Below are 22,858 nucleotides of genomic sequence, written 5' to 3' on the forward strand. Positions count from 1 at the left end.
GTTCAAAACATATTCAAACCTGATTTACCAAAGTTTCAAAATGATTTTCAATAATTATTCAGATATTTACAGCCAGCTTATTAGAATTTCATATTTTCGAAACTAAATGCTTATTATTTCACGAAATCATTAAATCAATAACTTGAAACTTCCAATTGAATACAAAGGGTAAATTGAATTTTCAAAATCTGAATTCAAGATTGAATATTAGCGCCATTCGAATCATTACACTTTTGCCAACAAAACAACTTATGTACTGTTTGGAGCCTTTCGTGTAGTATTGATTGTTACCGGAGTTTTATCCTAACACAAAACCGTTATTTCACCACCTCGTTTCGATCACCAAACGATCACTTTCAAGAAGAAGAATGGAGTTTAATCTTCCACTTGAAGATGATCACTTGGTGATAAAATAACGGTTTGGTGTTGTGATGAAACTCTAATAATATTCATCGAAACACAAGTCAAATAATTTCGTCAGTTTGTATAATCGGTATCCGATGAATTCGACGAAGGCCGTTTTCGCCTCGTCACTGGATTTACCAGTGGTAAAGGTATCGAAGAGCTTGAAAGTATGGTAGTCGATAGGCGAGAGGTCTGGATAATATGGTGTGTGAGGTAGAACTTTGACGTAGGGACAAAAGTTGTCGTGGAACAGGATCGGACTCCTTCTGTTGACCAGTACCGGCTGCTGCTGAAACAATTTTTGGTACACTCCGTTGCTCTTCTCACAGCTGCGATGGTTTTTCTCGGTTCCAGAATTTTATAGCGAATCACACCAATCGCTGACCACTGTGGTTTTTTTCGGTAAGTTTTCTTTACTAGGAATTACCTCATAGGTGGTTCGTAGGTGTCCAACCGCTGTCTCGAACATCTCTTTTTGTCGTAAAAGATCCACTTTTCATCACACGTAACTATCCAATGAAAAAAATGGTTTCGTTTGCGCAAAAGCGAAGAAGAACAGACTTTGAAAAGAGACAATTCCTGTCGATCGTTCAAATCGTGGGGCGCCCACTTTTTGGGTTTTGTGACCTTTCCAATGTGTTTTAATCCATCAAAAACCGCATGTGAGCTGACGCCTTGTTCTTCCGCCATCCCACGCACCGTTTGTGATGGGTCAGTCTCCACCAGAGTACTCAAATACTCGTCCTGGATTATTGTTGGTCAACCACTTTGGGGCTCATCTTCAAGGCTAAAATCTCCGGAACAAAATTTTGCAAACCAATGTCGAATATTGCGTTCATCAACATCACTATTGCCAAATGTCTGGTTAGTTTTTTGGTCTGTTTCGGCAGCGATTTAGTTCAGTTTGAATTCGTAGAGACAATTGGCCAAAAATCGCATTACGACAACACATAGTAGGAAGCTGAAAAGCGGTAAAAATCTATGTTCAGAGTACAAAATTCTCTATCGATCAGTGTATACCAGTAGAATGAATATTTTTCGAAATATGGAGCTACAACAACATAATATGACATTTAAACGGGCACAACTTTTGGAACAACCTAATATCAGTTTTGAAATGATTTCAATGAATCATAAAAAATATATAGAAATATAGTTAATATCTGATGTAAGTGATGATCACTGAATATAACCTTCAAACCAACTGAAAATATCACACATTTGCTTCTTTTCAAAAGATATGAGAGTGAGATGAAATTTCAATGATTTTTTAAAATAATTCACTTGACTTCGCCAATAATATATTTCTCACAAATACATCATATATTCAGTTTTCTCTCTACTTTTCGTTCTTCTCTCAACATTCAATTTTCTTTTCTTCCCTTTCCGAAAACATTTTGGTGGATGATTTCTAAAACACAAATCAGAATTTGTGATGAGTGATTTCTAGTACATGAATAGTCATTCTGTTACCTGAATATACTATGATACATTCATGAAAGAAAAAAATGATAATCAGGTTTGAACTTGGTACTGCGATTTGTGCTGTGTGTGTATATGGGTGTTTTCGGTCAGCAATTTGATTATCTGAAGTCCGAGTTGAACCGAATCTGGTGTTTTCAGTTGTTCGACTGTTCGGCTTCGACTTTGAAGCCATTTTCAAGAAATTATGACTACACTGAGGTCTCATTCAGCCTACTTCTGAGATAGTGACACGCTTTAAGGGTTTTGTAACTCAATATGCCTACTCCCAAGCCGTCCCCCATGTCCCCTCCGGGGTTTAGTGCCCTGAGTTGAAAACTTTTCCACACGGTTACTGTGCGCAGAACATCTCATCTCGTCTAACCTACTCCCAAACGTCTACACGTTCGACTTTTGTATCGTACAGAACTGTGATCTACTCTTTGAAAATAGTTTTATCTTCACACTGTTGCCATATTCATATGCAGATGTGGCAACAATGTATTGTCCAAATTTCAATTATTTTGTGGTTTTTTTTAAACACGATAACTTGAAATTCAATATCGCATAAAAATATACCAAACCCAATCTCTGGCATTGTTCACATGAGATATGGTGGTTAGAATTTCCATCTCCGTTCGTTTCTTTCATAAATAATATAACTCAATTATAATTTTCATCATATTTTTCAGTAAAATGGTAGACGTGGACCACTGGCTAACATCGAACAGAGAAGAAGTATTAAAAGTTTCTTTGGAAAGTTTGGGAAGAACAGATGAAGAACTGAAGGAATATGTTAGTATATTAACAGAATGGTTGGAAACACAACCACATCTTCCAGAGAAACCAAGTGAGTCTATTTTTAATCTGAATGTCGGTTGTTGATGATAACATCAATGTTTGTCATAATTTTTTCAACAATGTCGTACGTAGAAAAATGTAACATTAAATTTATCACTTTTTCAAACACGGTCCTATCCAATCAACAGTAATACAATAACTGAACGGTACTTAAAAAGTTGAGTCTGAAGACGGTTATAGAAATTATTCGAAACAATTGCGCTCCTCATATTTTTTTCTCTTCCATTTCATGATACCTAATTCTGATCATATTTCCTCTTGAAAGAATGAAGTAATCGATTATACAGAGCATTTTGGTTAAAAATATCAAATTTTCATTGTTTCAATCGAAACTAATATCACAAGTTATCTAAATGTTGTCGACAGCAATACCATTCCATACGATTTCAATGAAATCGCTACTATTCAAAATATTGTTTTGATGAGAAATAAAAATGTCTTATCATTCGAGATATTGAGATTTCTGAATATTATTTATGATTTGCTAGTATTCAAGGTGGGGTTTGAACTGAAAAATTGTTCAATTTTCGCGAGGTTATGTGAATCAGTAAACTGTAGTGATTCTTGTTTCTCTTAGTGAATTTCATTACTGCTGAGGTCGACAAATACTCCCACAATTGCTGATGGTGACTTCAACGCCAAGCACAATCTGTGGAGCAGACTCACCAATGCGAACGGCTGAGCGCTCCATGCGAATGCTGACAGGCATGAGTATCGAGTGATGGGTCCAGATGAGCCCACGTTCTACCGTGGGGATTTAAGGACTGACGTGCTTGATATCGCACTGCTCAGGAACGTCTCCATGTCCTGCGAAGTGTACACTTTGTCGGAACTTGACTTAGATCATAATCCAGTCATCCTGATGCTGGGTGATGATCCCCCTCCCCAGGAGTATCGCATGAGATCATCCACGGATTGGGAAGCCTTCAAGGCCCACCTAGTGGGGACATGTACAGACCGTGAGGCGCTTCAAACTCACAACGGTCACGATGCGGCAGTTGCAGACTTTGAATTGTCTGTGAACAACACTTTCCGCGCAGCCACAACCAGGACAGAGTGTCCTCTGTGGAGCTACAATGAGTTTCCTCCTAGGATAAAGATCCTTATCCGGGAGAGAAATCGACTCAAACGAGTTCATCAGCGGACTCTCTACCCTGGAGACAAGGCTGCGGCTAGCAGGATGGCCATCCAGGTTAAACAGGCCATCACTGACTATAGAAAGGAGAGGTGGAGCGAGTGTTTGGAATCGCTCGAACCTGGGAATGGCAAGCTCTTGCGAGTCATCCGCAGGCTCGAGAAGAGAAACACCATTCCCTTCCTTCTTCACGGACAGCGCGGCATCTGATACTCCCCCGCCAAGAAGGCCTTGGCCTTTGCAGACACAATGGAGAGTCGGTTTCGACTTAACGTCGATCCGGATGATGATATTTACCGTAATATCCGGCTGGAACACCGGGTTCGCCACATCCTTAGGGAAAATGATGACGACGTGATCCGTCCAGCTTCAGAGGAAGATCTGAAGGAGTACATTAGGGCCTCCAAACCCAAGAAGGCACCGGGCATTGATTCAATCCTCAAAAAGTTGTAGAAGCAGCTCCCGGAGAACTTCATCACATGCCTGCTGGACATTATCAACAGCTCAATCTCTCTCATATACTTGCCTCAAAGATGAAAGCATGCCGTAGTTGTCATGATTCCGAATAAGGGCCAGAACCTGCTGTTTCCCCAGAATCATTGTCCGATAAGTCTGCTTTGCTCAACGGCTAAGTTGGCTGAACGTGTTGTGCTGCAAAGGCTAACAGAAGTTGAAGACCGAAATGTTCTGCCTGATGAACAACTCGGCTTCAGGAGGGCACACTTCACCGAGCTGCAGGCCCTGAGACTGGTCGAAAATTCCATCTCAGAGCTGAACAACAGAAAGACAGTCCATCTCGTCCTCCTGGATATTTCGAAAGCCTTCGACCGAGTCTGGCACGGAGGCCTGCTACACAAAATGCTTGATTTCGATTTGCTTCGGGGTGTGGTCCGGTGGATTAGGTCCTTTCTGAAAGGCAGAACATTTCAGACACAAGGGTCATGAATTCAGGCAGGGATATCGAATGGCAAATGCGAGTCAAGTACCTAGGTCTTTGGGTAGACCGCCGACTCACCTGGGCAAATCACATTGATTATATCAAGAGCAAAGTACAGATGAGGATAGCTGAACTCTATCCTCTGGTCTGGTCAATATAAATTCAAAACTCAATCTTAAAAATAAGATTTTACTATACAACACGATGTTCAAACCTGTCATCATGTATGCTTCAGGTGCTTGGAGACAAACCGCCCCGTCATACCCTTCCATTTTGGAAAGGTTGCAAAATAAACTTCTCAGGATGCTGGTGAATTCTCCATGGTTCGTGCGGAATGAAGCCATCCGCAGAGATTTGAAGCTGTTAACTATACGGCAGTCCATTCAGTCTAGGAATCAGAGAGTTTTCGAGTCGGCGGAAACTCATAATAACCCATTAGTTAGGGAAGCTGTAGATTACACTATAGACGACCACACTCGATTCAGAAGGCCCCGTCGCTCGGTTGAAGGCCCCACGACGTCTGTTAAAATGAACAGTTTTTTCATCAAATACCCCAATCAGGAAGGGGTACACAAGGCCAGAACGGCATAGAGGTTATTGACCCAGATGTGAATGAAGATGACCCAGACAGTGAATTTCATTTGATTGTCATTTCAGTTGTCACAATTGAGTAAGGGTATAGTTATGCGTCATTGTCATCATCACAATCTTCATTACAGTCACTGTCACTTGATGACATGTTAATTTCATGGTTGTCAGTTTTATCGCTGGTATATCGCTGCGAAGAAAAAAGTTGACTTGATATCGACTGATACTTTGTAAACAGGTTGTTTCAAAAGTTTTTTCGTTTTTATGAGTCAAATGTAAACTATAATATCTTAGTAAATAATTATTCAATTCAATCATTCGAATTAGTGCCCTGTCGCCAACGTAACACAATTCAACTTAACATAAAAATGTGTTCTCGGGATTTGATGAAGTAGACGAAGGCTGTTTTGCTTGGTCCTGATTGTTGAAGGTTCTACCAATAAAAAAGTTATCGAAGTGCGGCTGCCGCTGACACAATTTATAGGTACATTCCGTCGATGTTCTCATAATAGGGCTCTGATGTGATTGTTTAGCCTGGTGAAAAAAAGTTATAAAGGATCACACAGCCGCTGATAACCATACAGTAACCATGGTCTTTTAATCGTGAGTTTTTTTTCTGGGTGGTTCATCGTTACACAACCAGTGTCCTGAACGTTTCACGTGATGATCCAATCCAAAAAGGATCGTTTTGGTTGCACAAAAACAAACGAAAACAGACTCCGAAACGAAACAATTTCTGTCGATCCTTTGAATACCGGAGGCATCGACTTTTCGACCTGTTTGACCTTTTCAATACGTTTCAAACCACCAAAAACCGTATGGGAGCTCATGCCTAGTTTTTTGCCATCATACGCACAGTGCGTTCATTAACACTATCATTGCCAAATGCTTAATTTTTGGGCTGTTTCGGTGGCGCTTTAGTTCTGTTTGGATTCGTAGACAAAAATCTATCAAAAATCGTTTAACGATATAGGCTGTTCACGTTAAGAATAGAATGACGTCATTTTTCGTAATTTTGTATATCCAATATAACAACGTTAAAATTCCCACTCAAATGGGTTAGACAGCAATGAAACTAGTGACATTTCATTTTGTAAGTTGCTCAAGTGATAGTAAAATTTCAGACGTTGCCGAATCGAGAAAAACTCGAAAACTGTCAGTCTTTCTTTTCTTTTCAGAACTAATAATTTAAGACCTGCGTATATTCAATATGCCTAAATCATTGTCGAAATAGTCCCAACAAATACTAAAAGTAAGTAAGGATAATAGCAATAAAACATATCAACAGTACAAAAAAATTTAAAAATTCGAAATAGTGCACATGTTGGCAACGCCGTAACTTGTCATCTTGTGACGTCATTTTCTTCTCAACGTGAACAACCTATATCATATAGTTATCAGCTGAAAAAAAAAAACAAAAATTGAAATTTGGAGTACAACATTCTCTATCGATAAGTATATACCCACGACACAGCAGAATAAATATTTATTGAGATATTGAGCTACATAAACACATGACATCATAACGGACAAATCTTTTGAAACAACCTGATAGTTAAATTACTTTAGAAACTCACTGTGTAGGTGGAAGAGAGTACGGAGAGTTGAATGTATTATTGAAAATAATTCCTGCTCTTAGATATGTTCCGAGCCAACAAACTCTATTTCTTTTTCTGATTCCCAGTGATGATTAGAAGAAGAAATTTTTGTTCTATCTACCATCACTGAGTGACAAATGAATACTTCAGTTTGAGACACAAGTATTCCATCAGAATTTTGATTTCTTTCAGTGAAAACTGATAATATCAAAATGAAATCAAAACTTTTGCGCGTATACATTCTGTATAATTTTCAATTAAATGTTTATCGATCACGAAATTTTGTTTAATATTTGTGATAACAATGGGCTTGTGAAAAATATACAAAAATTTTCAATGAGAAGCATTTAAAATCTTGAAATAATTCAAATGTAGTAACAGGGCACCATAAAAAAATTGATAGTCGTCACCATAATTGGAAAATTAGTCAATCCAATAATTAACTGATGTTAATAACAAATGAAAAAAAACATTTGTGCACTACTCACTTTCAGCTGATTTTGAAATACAGGGTTAATGAAATTTATTCTTCATGTGAGTGCATTATTTTTCGTGAGAATGAAATTGAAATCAACAACTGATTCAAAAATATTATATGCGATGGAAATTGCGTGAATTTCAATCTACCAAGAGAGTAAATTTTACATTTACGGACCCTTGAGAAATACCAAACATACGCTGTCCTAATGCACACATAAATGTCCCTCCAATTGTGAAATATAATTACTTTGATAGTGTGTCGTAGTGTGATTTTGCTTTCTTTGCAGGAGGCTGCCCACTTTCTGAATTATAACTACTGTCAGATATATTTTATTTTTAATTATTTCAAAAAATCATTTATTCAGTAAAACACATGCTGTATGCTGTAGTAAACACAACTGTTTAGGTATACAAGCTCAGTGTGGCAAGATAAATACCGTAACTCCGAACCAGTGCGAAAGGCAGGTTATCTGTACTTGTTCATCTTTTACTACCTGAACCACTGTGCATTTTGTTTTTGACGAGTGCATTGGCTTGGGATGTGGGGGTTGAGCAAGCTGGCCATCGGATGCCTGCTTCCACGTAGCCCCGCTGTATACGAGAATGACAGAATCACTTGTGGTTCTGTTATTCCCTATCTGAATGATATCCCAACGATGGCTTGATCCTGAGGTGTGTGTATCCGTTCCAAGAGGATGAATGACACTGAACCTATCAGCTGTCTTTACGGAACATTCGAGATACCGGGCGCCCTTTAGTCGTACACGGAAAAAAAATATTTGTTGAATGAAATAAAATTCACTTCATTCAAAGAAATAAAAGTGTCATATATGCACGACAAAATATTTTGTTGATGCAAGTAAAAAGAATTCTTGACTCCTAACTATTTCTTCAAGCATATGTTCATTGTATCAAACAAATATTTCATTGAAACAATCGCATCCATTAGTTATTTCAATTTAAAGAAGAATTGAATTCAAGTAATATTTTGTCTAATTGATAGCGAGAATGATTTAGAGTAATTCGAATATTCTATTGAACAAACAAAATTTAAAGATGGGTGAAATAGTGGATCTGATTGAAATAATCAAATGTATTTTCTATTTGAGTAAAAGTTATGTTGAAGAAAAATAATATATCTGCAGGATGATGGAGAACTTTGCTTGTTTTGATAATGGGAAAATTTCCACTGAAGTAATGATTTTGTTGAACAAATAATGAGTAGTAGTTGAACGAACAATGTTTATAACTCATTGTGAGTATCTTTCTGATAGAGTAAAGCATTTCAAAAGTTCAAAATAAGTATGAATAATGATGTACCAAATTAAATAAAGTTACAAATCAAAATCCTTCCCTCTTGTTTGAATTTGGTTATTGGATTCAATTAACCAAATATTATACTAATCTGAGTACTAGCATCTCGTTTGTAGTAATTTTCAGTTCTACTGAAAATTACTTTTCTCTTCTCCAAAACTTCAATATGTTTTTTAAGTTTGTAGATGAAAAGCATTACGTATAGTTTTAGTATATTGAGAAAATTACTTTTCGGTAGAATCAGAAATACAGAGTCAGTGATTGAATTTACATGAATCTCCAATCAAAATAGATCAAGTTATTGAATAATTGTGAGAATATATTATAGTTTGTTCAACAACCCGATTTCTCAATACATTAAATACACTTTGTATCATTTTCTCAATTGGATTATTGATCTACTTACGTATCACGATTTTTTAATCAGCTGCTGATGGGAGTATTGCGGATAATATTTCATATTCAATACTGATTATGTAAATGCCATGGAAAATTGTTCAACGTGCGAATGAGCAAAATATAAATAAAAATCGAGAAATTTTAGTACCAAATTTATTCAAACAATTAATAAATTATAATAGACTTCTACAAATATTTACATGAAAATATAAATTTTTCACAAATGGTTAATCCTAATATAAAACATTAACATATTTTATTATTTATTATTATTATTGGTGATATCTACTAAAAAACAATTAGAGTTGATTTCGAAACCTTTCACTGAAGTAATGATCTAAAATGAAAAAGAACAGAGATTAGTGATAGTCTACATTTTCGCAATAATACCATTGGATCAATTTCTACTAACTAGTTTAGATATTATCCCATACAAATATAAAAATATTTTTTTTTTTTGTACACATCCAATTTAACAAAAGGAGATACCCTTATTTTTTGATAATAGGAAAAAAACAATGACGTACTTCATCACAGAAAAATTTGATTAGAAATATGACTGTGATGACAAAAATTACCTAGGTCGCCAATCATAACTTTCAGGCCTTCAAATCTATTAAATTCAAGAACTCTAGCATTTGATTACTTAGGTATAGACCTGAATAATAATAAGTATCTACAGCAAATCGCAAAAATATATAGTTATTTGAGAAAACTGAATATGTTTTTAATTGTACTGGTATACATATTTATTATTAAAGTTATGAATAAAAGACATACCTCTGTTATATATGATTCTTAATTTATTCCATCAATTGCTTCCTTGATTGAATATATTTCTTTTGCCAATTGGGGGAGTCATTTCTTTCATTTCTTCATCAGTGAGCCTTTTAGCTATGTCTAAGGTTACATCATTTTCTGTCTGAAAAGTATGTGTTTCAAGTATATTATTAGGAGATAAATAATATATATATTTTTTTACCTTTAAAAATGCCAATTAGGTCATTTAATCCCAAGTTATTAAGAAATTCCTCCATGTCTAAAAATAAAAGAGATTATATTGCATGTTTTGAGTCCGTGCAGTTTTGTTGGATGTCATCATTTCTGTAAATATGTTACAAATAACTTTCCTTTTTCAGTATTACTGATTTTAATAAAGTAAGTAAAGTAAGAGAAAACTGTGATTATTTCACAATGTTCTTTGAAAGAAAAATCTTAAAGAGAGGTTCCTTCAAAGATTCAGTATATACTATCATGATGAAAATGAAATCATTGTTTACGGCACCATTCAATTATTCATGATGTAAGAAATTTACAATTCGAAATAAAGGTACAGCTCTTCGCTGACATTGTATACCTACACCTATTTCTGTGGCAAACACCTCAATTGTATTTACTCTGAAAATGTCCAATTCCTTCATATCCAAAGATCAAAGGTCAACTAGGTACCCAGTGTATGCATACCTACCTACCTCTCAATGATATTCATTTCACTCGACAACTTCTACTTTCTTAAAAACAGAATTGAAAACATGGAAGCTTTCTTTCATTCATTACATTCAACAATGAGAACTTCAAGCCACTTTTATAGATAGCTGTCGAGAAAAATGTATGGACACGTGCTTGAAAAAAACGATGTCCGTTTATCCAATACATGCTATTCATAATTATTTCAAAATATGGAATGGAAGAAAGTATATTATCAACATACCTGTGACAACACTGAAAAACTTCAATCCACGTATAATCAAAATGAAACTGTAAACCTCTTCGTCATTTTCTTGAAAAACACAAAACACATGTTAATTCTTATTCCATTCGTGATTAGTTTACGGTTCTTGCGAAAATGCAAATGGTGCCGACCGGCACTCTATTCCTTAGAAGTATTTCAACCATACCATTTCTTTAAAGGAAACAATTCAATTTTTCAAACCAACAAATAATAAAAATATTGAAATGAAATTATCCATAATCTTGAAATTATTTCCAAAATTAGTTAAAGGTATTGATATGTATTGTTGAAGTGAAAATAAATACTCAGTTGATTCAATTATATATTAGTGTCAAAACAGCACCCCATAGTGTTAAACTGAATTGGAAAGTTTTCATTCAACAGACGTATTTTTGATTTGATGAAATTATATTGTTTGACTCAACCGAATTATTTTGAGAACTCAATAAATGTTATTCTTGAAATGATCCACAATTCATTTGACTAAGTAAAAGACCTCTTGAATTGAAATATTAGAGAAATTAAAATGAGAATTTCATTTTGTCTCCGCAAAATTATCATCTAATAGATACAATACACACGTCGTTTGGAATGAATGATATTTAATCAAAGTGATGAAATAAATTAGACTAAATAAATTTCTTTGAATTAACAAATCTTTTTTTTTCCGTGTAGTATCGCCTTGTCACAATAATGCGGGGCTCTGACATGATTGACATTCTTTCCCTAGCTACTCGTGGGACTTTATGGACAAAGTAAACTTAAAAATTCTTTCTGACGCTGAGTCTACAGGAGAAATGGATATCGAGTTTACGACTCCAACTGACCTCCCTGTAAATTTAGTTCAGGAGCGAGTCTACAGAGAAGATGGATGTCGAGTTTACGACTCCAACTGACCTCCCTGTAAATTTAGTTCAGGAGCGAGTCTACAGAGAAGATGGATGTCGAGTTTACGACTCCAACTGACCTCCCTGTACATTTAGTTCAGGAGCGAGGGCTTCTCAACTCCCATCTCGTGATACAAAAACTGAACCAGAAAATAAGGCTTGGTGGTGCAGCCAGGAAACGATTGAGTCTCCTTCTCAAGAGCGGGGTACCTTATGAAACCGCCTTGCATCAAATTCTTGAGCGGCGTACGAAGAATCTGTCTCAGGTGGAGGAACAACCCCCATCCCCCCATGAGCAGGTTAGTGAACGTTTGCGCTCAATCGATGATTCACCAAAATCAGAGTCAATAATTTTTTTAAAAAAGCTCAAAACAATAACGAACGAAAAATACTAGTATTATTGTGAAAAAAGCGACGTGCGCTTAATATATAAAAATATGGCACAAAGCGCCCACGCTTTTTTCACAATACTACTAGTATTTTTCGTTCTTTATCTTTTTAAGCTTGTTGAAAAAAAATTTTTTTACTTTTCAGTTCGATGTTCTTCAAAAGCGTGTTTTTTAGTTTTTTAAACTATATTCATTTTCCACTTTTTAGTCCGATTTATTGTCAAAAATACTTTTTTTTTCAAGTTCTAGTCACTAGTATTATAAATCTTCAACAGACGGTGCACGAAGACGGCGTAAAATTCCTCTCAAACAACATAATAAAGTTTGAGCATTGGTTTGAGGTCTTAAATTCTATAGTAATAATGAGATGCAGTGAGTCTCCAACAGAGGGCGAACAGTTGTAAAGTTTGTTTTGAAGTAAAGAGAAAATGTGCGGTAATAAGTTCAAAAAACAATTCAGTCTTGATGTTTTGATTTGAAATTTCATTCAAAATATTAATGGACTAAAAATATTTTTTCAGTGAATAATTTTATTTTTCAAATCAATCTTTCGATTTGATATGTGTGTCAAGCACCTTAATTCTAATTTTTAGATTTTTTTAAATATTTATGTTACTGAATTTTTTAGGTGTACAATTTACGATAAAGTTTTCATGGTTGAAATCCATATTCTGGTTTGATTCCAAATAAACGAATTCGATTTTGAAATGTATCTTCCGTTTCGTCCAAAACTTTTTCTGTACTGAATCACGGGTAATTGAAAATATTTAAATATTTCATCTGTAGTACAAAATTTCGCCAACACTTATAATTCATGAAATGTGTTTTTTATTTTGATTTTCTTTTGAACAACCTATCAAGGAGGTTACGTATGGCGCCATCTGCACGCGAATAGCTCAAGCGAAGTTGATTCTTACTGTTATTTTCTATCCATTCACTTTTATATTTTTATGCTTTATTGTTTTTATATTCTCAACTTTCATTTATGTCTGGCATAAGAATATTCATTATTATTATCATTATTATTCATTTCAATATGTAGCATATATATTATCACTTTCTGACTATTTTTTCACCCCAAAATGCTGAAATTACCAAATGTTCAAATATTACTTTCAATTCGTATAACTCATATTCTTTAAAATAATAACACTTCGACAATAATATTTCATGTTAGACATTTCTTTTAAGTTGTGTATCTTATATTTCTTAGAATGGAAACACTTTGTCAATGAGATTTCATTTTCAACAAAAAAGTACATTTTGATTTGAACTGATTTGATTGCAATAATTGAGAGTTACGTACAGCGCCATCTGTTTGCAAATACATCAAGTAATAATTGATAGTTACGTACAGCGTACATCTGCCCGCGAATAGATCAAGAAATATCAATTAGGTTACGAACAGCGCCATCTGCCTGCGAATAGATCAAGCAATAATGCCGATAATTCTGTCACTACAGATCCCGATCTTGAGAGTTACACACAAACATGCATACAAACAATCATACATACATACATACAGGTGAACCTAATATAAAGCGTGTAAAAAACCCTGCACGGTTGAATCCAAGGCATCGTCAGTTGTAGCTGACGTGCAAACACCCTCTTATGGGAAGGTTGTCGCGGGTATCAAGGTGAGAATCTTGCACCTTGACTATCTGACTACCTCATTAACGATTAAACAGCAGAGCATATACTTTGTGCCTGCTCCGCTGGGGACCGAATCAGTTTAAAGTTCGGCAGAACCGTACTCTCACCATCTAACCTGAAAGACCCCACTCACCTTGCAAACTAATCGGCTTCTTCAAAAAGCTGGGTTTATTTAGTCAAGTGTGAATAGGTGTGGGCCACAATAAACCCTTGCGGGTTGCGGTAGTGGGTCAAATAGATCCACTCACTTTGGACCTAACCTAACCTAAACAAGAAGAGAAAAAGAGAATTGCACAGTCGCTTGCTCATGGGAACCCGTCGCCACGCCATCAATCGGTTTTACGTGCGACTATAGATATTCCACATCAAAAAGTCACAAACATTTTGAAGGATTTCTACTTAACTGATGAAATGATTGAATAATTGGAGGAAAAGGCATAAGGAAAAATACTAGTATTATTGTGAAAAAAGCGACGTGCGCTTAATATATAAAAATATGGCACAAAGCGCCCACGCTTTTTTCACAATACTACTAGTATTTTTCGTTCTTTATCTTTTTAAGCTTGTTGAAAAAAAATTTTTTTACTTTTCAGTTCGATGTTCTTCAAAAGCGTGTTTTTTAGTTTTTTAAACTTTATTCATTTTCCACTTTTTAGTCCGATTTATTGTCAAAAATACTTTTTTTTTCAAGTTCTAGTCACTAGTATTATAAATCTTCAACAGACGGTGCACGAAGACGGCGTAAAATTCCTCTCAAACAACATAATAAAGTTTGAGCATTGGTTTGAGGTCTTAAATTCTATAGTAATAATGAGATGCAGTGAGTCTCCAACAGAGGGCGAACAGTTGTAAAATTTGTTTTGAAGTAAAGAGAAAATGTGCGGTAATAAGTTCAAAAAACAATTCAGTCTTGATGTTTTGATTTGAAATTTCATTCAAAATATTAATGGACTAAAAATATTTTTTCAGTGAATAATTTTATTTTTCAAATCAATCTTTCGATTTGATATGTGTGTCAAGCACCTTAATTCTAATTTTTAGATTTTTTTAAATATTTATGTTACTGAATTTTTTAGGTGTACAATTTACGATAAAGTTTTCATGGTTGAAATCCATATTCTGGTTTGATTCCAAATAAACGAATTCGATTTTGAAATGTATCTTCCGTTTCGTCCAAAACTTTTTCTGTACTGAATCACGGGTAATTGAAAATATTTAAATATTTCATCTGTAGTACAAAATTTCGCCAACACTTATAATTCATGAAATGTGTTTTTTATTTTAATTTTCTTTTGAACAACCTATCAAGGAGGTTACGTATGGCGCCATCTGCACGCGAATAGCTCAAGCGAAGTTGATTCTTACTGTTATTTTCTATCCATTCACTTTTATATTTTTATGCTTTATTGTTTTTATATTCTCAACTTTCATTTATGTCTGGCATAAGAATATTCATTATTATTATCATTATTATTCATTTCAATATGTAGCATATATATTATCACTTTCTGACTATTTTTTCACCCCAAAATGCTGAAATTACCAAATGTTCAAATATTACTTTCAATTCGTATAACTCATATTCTTTAAAATAATAACACTTCGACAATAATATTTCATGTTAGACATTTCTTTTAAGTTGTGTATCTTATATTTCTTAGAATGGAAACACTTTGTTAATGAGATTTCATTTTCAACAAAAAAGTACATTTTGATTTGAACTGATTTGATTGCAATAATTGAGAGTTACGTACAGCGCCATCTGTTTGCAAATACATCAAGTAATAATTGATAGTTACGTACAGCGTACATCTGCCCGCGAATAGATCAAGAAATATCAATTAGGTTACGAACAGCGCCATCTGCCTGCGAATAGATCAAGCAATAATGCCGATAATTCTGTCACTACAGATCCCGATCTTGAGAGTTACACACAAACATGCATACAAACAATCATACATACATACATACAGGTGAACCTAATATAAAGCGTGTAAAAAACCCTGCACGGTTGAATCCAAGGCATCGTCAGTTGTAGCTGACGTGCAAACACCCTCTTATGGGAAGGTTGTCGCGGGTATCAAGGTGAGAATCTTGCACCTTGACTATCTGACTACCTCATTAACGATTAAACAGCAGAGCATATACTTTGTGCCTGCTCCGCTGGGGACCGAATCAGTTTAAAGTTCGGCAGAACCGTACTCTCACCATCTAACCTGAAAGACCCCACTCACCTTGCAAACTAATCGGCTTCTTCAAAAAGCTGGGTTTATTTAGTCAAGTGTGAATAGGTGTGGGCCACAATAAACCCTTGCGGGTTGCGGTAGTGGGTCAAATAGATCCACTCACTTTGGACCTAACCTAACCTAAACAAGAAGAGAAAAAGAGAATTGCACAGTCGCTTGCTCATGGGAACCCGTCGCCACGCCATCAATCGGTTTTACGTGCGACTATAGATATTCCACATCAAAAAGTCACAAACATTTTGAAGGATTTCTACTTAACTGATGAAATGATTGAATAATTGGAGGAAAGGGCACCAAAACAAATTTTTACAGTGTCAAGGGGCTTCTTCCCATCAGCGATGAAATTGACATGTAGGTGAAATAATTCTTGTATCATACATGATCATCATATATCATATATCTATTCATGCACCATTAACACAATTTCAGTCACTGTCACTGTTCTTATCAAAATGAAACTATGGAATAAATATTTGAATGTGATCCAGAATAAACATTGAAACTTTGCATGAATATGCTATTTTGCTGTTTGATTTGATATTATGATTATGACTATAACTCGACGGGGAAAATTTTATTGTAATCGAAAAGAATATGCGACTTATTGGTGATTAATCCAGCCACATCAAATAGATCGGGTGATGGATCTCCGTTCTCATTTCAAGTCATAATAAATGCCAACAATGAAATCTGTTCATATATTATAACATTGTGTCTTTTATTACTGCACTTCCAAACAATAATTTTTTGTTATTCAAGTAATAAAATTGATTTCATTTGGTATTTGACATTTTGTTTTTGAATTTATGTATCCAGATGAACTGATCTTTACGAATACCACTTGACATCAAAATTTTCTCAGATGAATAAATTTTTTTTTATTCAAAATCCTGCAACTGGAAATACCTATATATCATGATTTGTGTTCCATGTTCCATTGTAGGTGAAAACGTGATAATCAACATTGTATTGATGAACAAGTTCAGTATTGAGAAATGTAAGCAGCGTCTTGATATGTATTATACAATAAGAAATTTACTCCCCGAAATATATGGAAAAATGGATTCTAAAATGACGATGAAAATTGCAGATGATATGTAAGTACTTCGTTGGTAATATTAGAAGTTCAGAATATTCTTTGACAAAGAACTGAACTAAAGTTTTTGATATAATATGCGAAAATTCAAAATGAGGCGTGATTGAGTACGATCACTTGTAGTTCTGATGTGGAAAGTAACTAACTATTTTCGAAAAATGTTTGAGATTATCTTTGAGTAGCTGGTTTATCATGATGGGATGGGATGGGATGGGATGGGATGGGATGGGATGGGATGGGATGGGATGGGATGGGATGGGATGGGATGGGATGGGATGGGATGGGATGGGATGGGATGGGATGGGATGGGATGGGATGGGATGGGATGGGATGGGATGGGATGGGATGGGATGGGATGGGATGGGATGGGATGGGATGGGATGGGATGGGATGGGATGGGATGGGATGGGATGGGATGGGATGGGATGGGATGGGATGGGATGGGATGGGATGGGATGGGATGGGATGGGATGGGATGGGATGGGATGGGATGGGATGGGATGGGATGGGATGGGATGGGATGGGATGGGATGGGATGGGATGGGATGGGATGGGATGGGATGGGATGGGATGGGATGGGATGGGATGGGATGGGATGGGATGGGATGGGATGGGATGGGATGGGATGGGATGGGATGGGATGGGATGGGATGGGATGGGATGGGATGGGATGGGATGGGATGGGATGGGATGGGATGGGATGGGATGGGATGGGATGGGATGGGATGGGATGGGATGGGATGGGATGGGATGGGATGGGATGGGATGGGATGGGATGGGATGGATCTGCAACAAAATGATATATTCAATACCATTTCAGATTATTTTTTCCATTACCAAAGAGAACTGTAGAACAAGATCGAATCAACATAGTGAAACTGAAGGATATTGAAACCAATGATTTTGATATCTATACTTGGATGGGATACTGTTATAACGTCTTAGACTTGAGACTCAGCGAAGATATTTGCACAGCTGAAATCATTGTTAATGATCTGGAGTTTTTCAAGTTATCACACATCACGAAAATCACTCCAGTTCATATAAAAAAAATAGTTATGATATTAGAGGTAAACAACTCACTTTTGTGGTTTTCGCTATGCATGAGTTTTTTTTTTACTTTTTTCAGTGTGCCAGCTAGTATTATAGTAAAATTTCAGATTTCAATGTCAAACATGCAGAAACTTTGAAATATCCCAAAGTTCATAAATATGAATATCATCATTACTTTCTGAAAATAATATTTCAAACAGGATACCTTGCACTACAAATACTATTATCAGAACAACTTTGATAGATGAAGTCAATATTTTTCCACCTCTGTAGACTTCTGAAATATCATCAATCTACAGACGTTTATTCGAACTTGAAGCTAGATAGAAGATAGGACCCTGACTAATTAGCCTCACAGATGGAGTCAAATACTTTTTGTTGTTTCATAATTACTGATACTGATACTGTTTTATTGATATATTTCGATATTCTCTACTCAACATAAGCATGTTATCCAAAAAAAGCAAAATGCATCAAGAGCAAAGTTTAACCTAGGAGTTCAGTGGATCAAATCATAACAAAATAGTTTGCAATCCAAACCCTAGGAAAATTGTTACGGTTCCTTTGTAGGTAGCCTTCCTGAAATTTGAAGGCTTCCAAATTATGATTCTGAGTCTGACCGGAATATGGCCTGATATAAGCAAAATATAAGCATGAATATATCTTTCAGTGGTCTTCACTCACAAAAGGTAACATTGAAGTTCTGGATGTATCCAAGTGGGGGTTGATACTATTTGATTTTTTGTGAAGACTTGAATTTCATGATTTTGAAAACGGAAAATTGACTATAAAAGACGCCTGGAAAGATATGTTATTGTTTACTGCTGATAAGCTACCTTCAAAATTGCCATCCAATGATTTTTTTTTATATTAGCACAGTTGGTGAGTTCAAATACACAGGAAGCTGCATGGAATGTGTCGAACAAGATTGAGATTTGAGTCAATGGTGAAACGTTATTCTTCGAATTTTTGTGACTGCACTTATACCTGCAACAATTTTTTAATTGCTGGCATAACCAATGTACCAGATGAAATTTTTTCCATGAGCTACCCCAAATTGAAAACATGATCCCATAATCGGTTTGGAATTGACAAATATATAGAAATGCAGTTTTGCCTCACATGTTAAGAAATTTTGTATTTTCGCTTTATTCTGCTTACAGTTCACAACAAACAGATTGACAAACTGAGTGCATTACATGAGATGATCTACGTATAACTTGTTTGAATATGCTTTGAATACGCCACCAATTACAATCGAAATAGAATTGCAGTTCTTTACGCATTCACAATAAACATACGCAATTTGGTAACTTTTGCTTATATTTTGCATAAACCAAGCTGGATCGGCACATCGCTGGCAACGTTTCAACACAATTTGTCCATTGCTTTTCATAAAGTGGCAAAAATTCATGTAACTGCCAGCTATTTTTATTATAGGAGCCCAGTATAAAACGACTTCAATGAGTCAGTTGATGGATGGAAAGTATTTTATATAAATGTGAAAGTTTGCCTAAACAAATGAACAGATTCAGATGAAACTTTACTCAAATACACCTTATACAGAATTACATATAGGCTACAATTCAAAACGGTTTTGTGTAATTTTGGTCATGAGTATTGAGTAAGTCGGAAAATTCTTGCTCCCTGAGAGCTATCTTGGCGTGCGCTGTCTATCCCGTTGGAGTTACATGGAGATGGTACACCATAAGATAATCTCAAATAGTTCTGAATAGAAGTTCGTGATAGTATATATCTATCTCTTATGTGGTACCCAATAATTTTTCACACTTAAGTAATTTGGATGAATCATTATCACGATGGAATTAACGTAACGCAGTAAGTCATTACGCGTAAGTTTTACGCGTCTACTGTAAAACGACAGAAGACGATGCGCGGGGGTAGAGGGGTGGTCGAAGCAATGGAGCGCCATCGCCGAGAACGCGACCCAAACGCGGGCAGATGCGTTAGGGCAGACGCCGTTGATGGTTATGTTGGTTTTGCGAAATTTCTTTATAGATAATATGATTTGATTCTCGAAGCTATCCATTACTTAGTGCAGTTAGCATATTGTATTTTGAGTAATTGTTTATTTGAAGTGAAAATATGTTCATGTAAAAGTATTTGTTCCGAAAGAATTTTTTTCTTTCGTGAAATTCAATGTTTATATGAAAGTAGCTGTTTCAGGAGGACTTTTTTTCAGTTTGTGTCTGAAAGTTACTTCTTTGCATGATCTACACATCCATGTATAGAGTTACTAATTTTCAAATTGATTACTTCCTTCCTTTCTTTGGAAGATTCTCTCATCCCTTTTTTTTGTATCAGATGGAGTAGTAGAAAGCCGAAAACTTTCTTTCCCAAAAAAATCAATCACTCCTAAAAATATAACCCCTTCAATTTAAAAATATGAATTACTAGCGTATTGAAAAAAACACATTTTGTTGTAACATTTTCACTAAACTGTTTGACAAAAACGCAACATGTGTTTCGCCTTACAATGGCTTTTCGGGCTTGTCTACACTAACTATATTCTACATATTCAATGCGCCAAGAATATGTAGAATGTAGCCGAAGATACTGAACCTAGAATCATGAAATATGCAGGTACGTTCTTTGTATAGCGTGAATAAGCATCAAGAAGGGGAATCAGGAATTGGGGTTTGAAGATTGACTCAAATTTTGTCAGTTCTGAAGTTGCAAACCTGAAGTTTTGGGTTGATAAAAAAATATTGTAACCACTTGTTCAAAACGGTCTGTCACGAAACTTAATTTGACAAATCGAATTCTACGTAGGCGACGCTGCGGGCAACAACTAGTACGTCAGTAAATATAATGCAAATGGGTTGACTGAAATATTCCAGAATATGCAAGTTAATAGTATCGATTTACCTGTAGATACCAAGAGCCTGCCCAAGAGCTGTGATGTGAAAAAATTAGTCAATCTAACGTTTGCATATTCTATGGGCTTCATACTTTCGATTGGTATGGAATTTGTCTAATAACCAAACCAGTGAAATGATTGAAAAAATGATTTTGAAATTGTTAGTTATTCATATTCTTGACTGAAATATTCCAGTCAACCCATATTCGTTATATTTATTGACATATTCAATTTGATATAAAATACTTTTCATCCATTAACCAGCTTGGTAAAGGTCTTTTTATACTGGTATCTGTAGTCTAGTTCACATGTACCATTTTCTTCAAAAAAATTTATGTGGTCTCCGGGAATTACGATTAACGTGTCACTTGATTCGTTTTGTCACGTAGAAAGTTTAAGGAGAAGTTCGAAAAGGTGCTGAAAAAAATTGCAAAAGTTATAAACAAATTAGTGAAAAGCAGCCAGAACTTAAATAAAGAGCTGACAGTGTTAATGAATTGATAATCAACAAAAAAGACTTGTAGCATTATTGTCACATCTGCAATAGTTTAAGAGAGTTATTATAATTTTAATAACAAAAAAGCGGATGGAAAAGACAAGTTTTGAGGCATATTAATATTAAAAAACTATAAAAAAAATTGGAAATTAGAAAAAACATACATGGCTACGTTTACTACATATTTGGAAAAATTCAATGGAAAGAATTTATTCATTTATAACAAAATGTTTTTTGAATGAGCAAATAGAAGACGAGTTTTTTTTATTTTTTAAATATCAAAAAACAATAGAATTTATGAACTTTAGAAAAATGTTTACTTAATTTTCATATTTAGTCGCAAAAATAGTTATGAATAAACGCATTTTTCAGCAACGAATAAATTATTTTTAGAAACGGTTTTCTCTTTTGAAATCATAATTTCCATCAATAAGTTTATTTGCGAAAAAAAATTCTTAATTTACTCAGAAACAATGAATTTGTTTATAACAATTCTTCAAACATTAATGAAAAAAAATATTACCGAGTAGTTTTCAACCGTTAAACGTTAAGATAGAGAAAAAATATTTTTGTTCACTTTTTTTTAGTTTTATATTTTCAATTCTTAATTAAGGTTGAGTAGCAGTAGCATTTGTGCTAACTGAGCTGAACTTCGCCTTTTGTTATATCAGCAAGTAGCTCTGTAATTCATTTAAATATTTGTATGTAACTACAGCTGGGAAACATTAAAGACGATTATTATGATAATTATTATTATTACTATGATGAAGTGAAAATTTAAAATTTTGTGGGTTTCGCAACGGCGATTTATTCATTGGCCTATTGAGAATAACTTCTAGTGTTCTAGTTTGTTGATTATCTCGGTTTTTACGTTAATTTTCAGTTTATAGAAAAGTATTAATTAACAAAGGCATAATTAATGGAGAAATTGGGATACAACTTTTTCAAACACGGATCATTGTTCACTGATCTATTCCAAAACTCCATGAATTTTTTCATTCCTTAAGTTTTATATTTAATATATTCAGATAATTTTTTGTTGCTATGTCAGATTGTGGTAACGCGCGCGAAAGCCAGATTAACCGTTTTCAATTTTAGTTTCAAGGCTCTCGGAAAATTATAAATAATACAGGTACAGCTCCGCGAGTCGAAACTTTTTTCAACAAATTTGATAACCTCGTTGGATCTTTTTTAAAATCCTTAAAACTTAATATTTTTTGAAGTATTCAAGAAAAACCAAACCTAAG

At 35.0% G+C, this 22,858-nt stretch overlaps 1 protein-coding gene and 1 long non-coding RNA gene across 5 annotated transcripts in view; one reads left to right on the top strand and one right to left on the bottom strand.

The window, feature by feature from the left end:
- Positions 1–22,858, top strand: part of LOC111501840 (retinaldehyde-binding protein 1) — a 42,460-nt gene that overhangs the window by 11,899 nt on the left and 7,703 nt on the right. For all 3 annotated transcript variants that reach the window (XM_023155752.2, XM_074183470.1, XM_023155753.2), the window contains exons 2-4: positions 2,559–2,716; positions 17,029–17,182; positions 18,002–18,251. In XM_023155752.2, the coding sequence (XP_023011520.2) occupies positions 2,563–2,716; positions 17,029–17,182; positions 18,002–18,251 (558 nt within the window). In that variant the 5' untranslated portion in view covers positions 2,559–2,562. The remainder of the gene's footprint in view (positions 1–2,558; positions 2,717–17,028; positions 17,183–18,001; positions 18,252–22,858) is intronic.
- On the bottom strand, positions 9,314–11,581 carry LOC141485882 (uncharacterized). 2 transcript variants are annotated; one of them, XR_012467509.1, is made up of 4 exons: positions 10,540–11,581; positions 10,161–10,217; positions 9,959–10,100; positions 9,314–9,515 (listed from the first exon to the last, which is right to left on the bottom strand). It is a non-coding gene; the product is annotated as an uncharacterized lncRNA (long non-coding RNA). The 2 variants fall into 2 exon arrangements; XR_012467508.1 differs by lacking the exon at positions 10,540–11,581 and having other exon boundaries at positions 10,161–10,284.

This window comes from Leptinotarsa decemlineata, unplaced genomic scaffold, assembly GCF_025532065.1.
Source record: "Leptinotarsa decemlineata unplaced genomic scaffold, Ldec_3_MD MMD2_tig00026340_RagTag_RagTag, whole genome shotgun sequence".
Taxonomy (NCBI): Eukaryota; Metazoa; Arthropoda; class Insecta; order Coleoptera; family Chrysomelidae; genus Leptinotarsa; species Leptinotarsa decemlineata.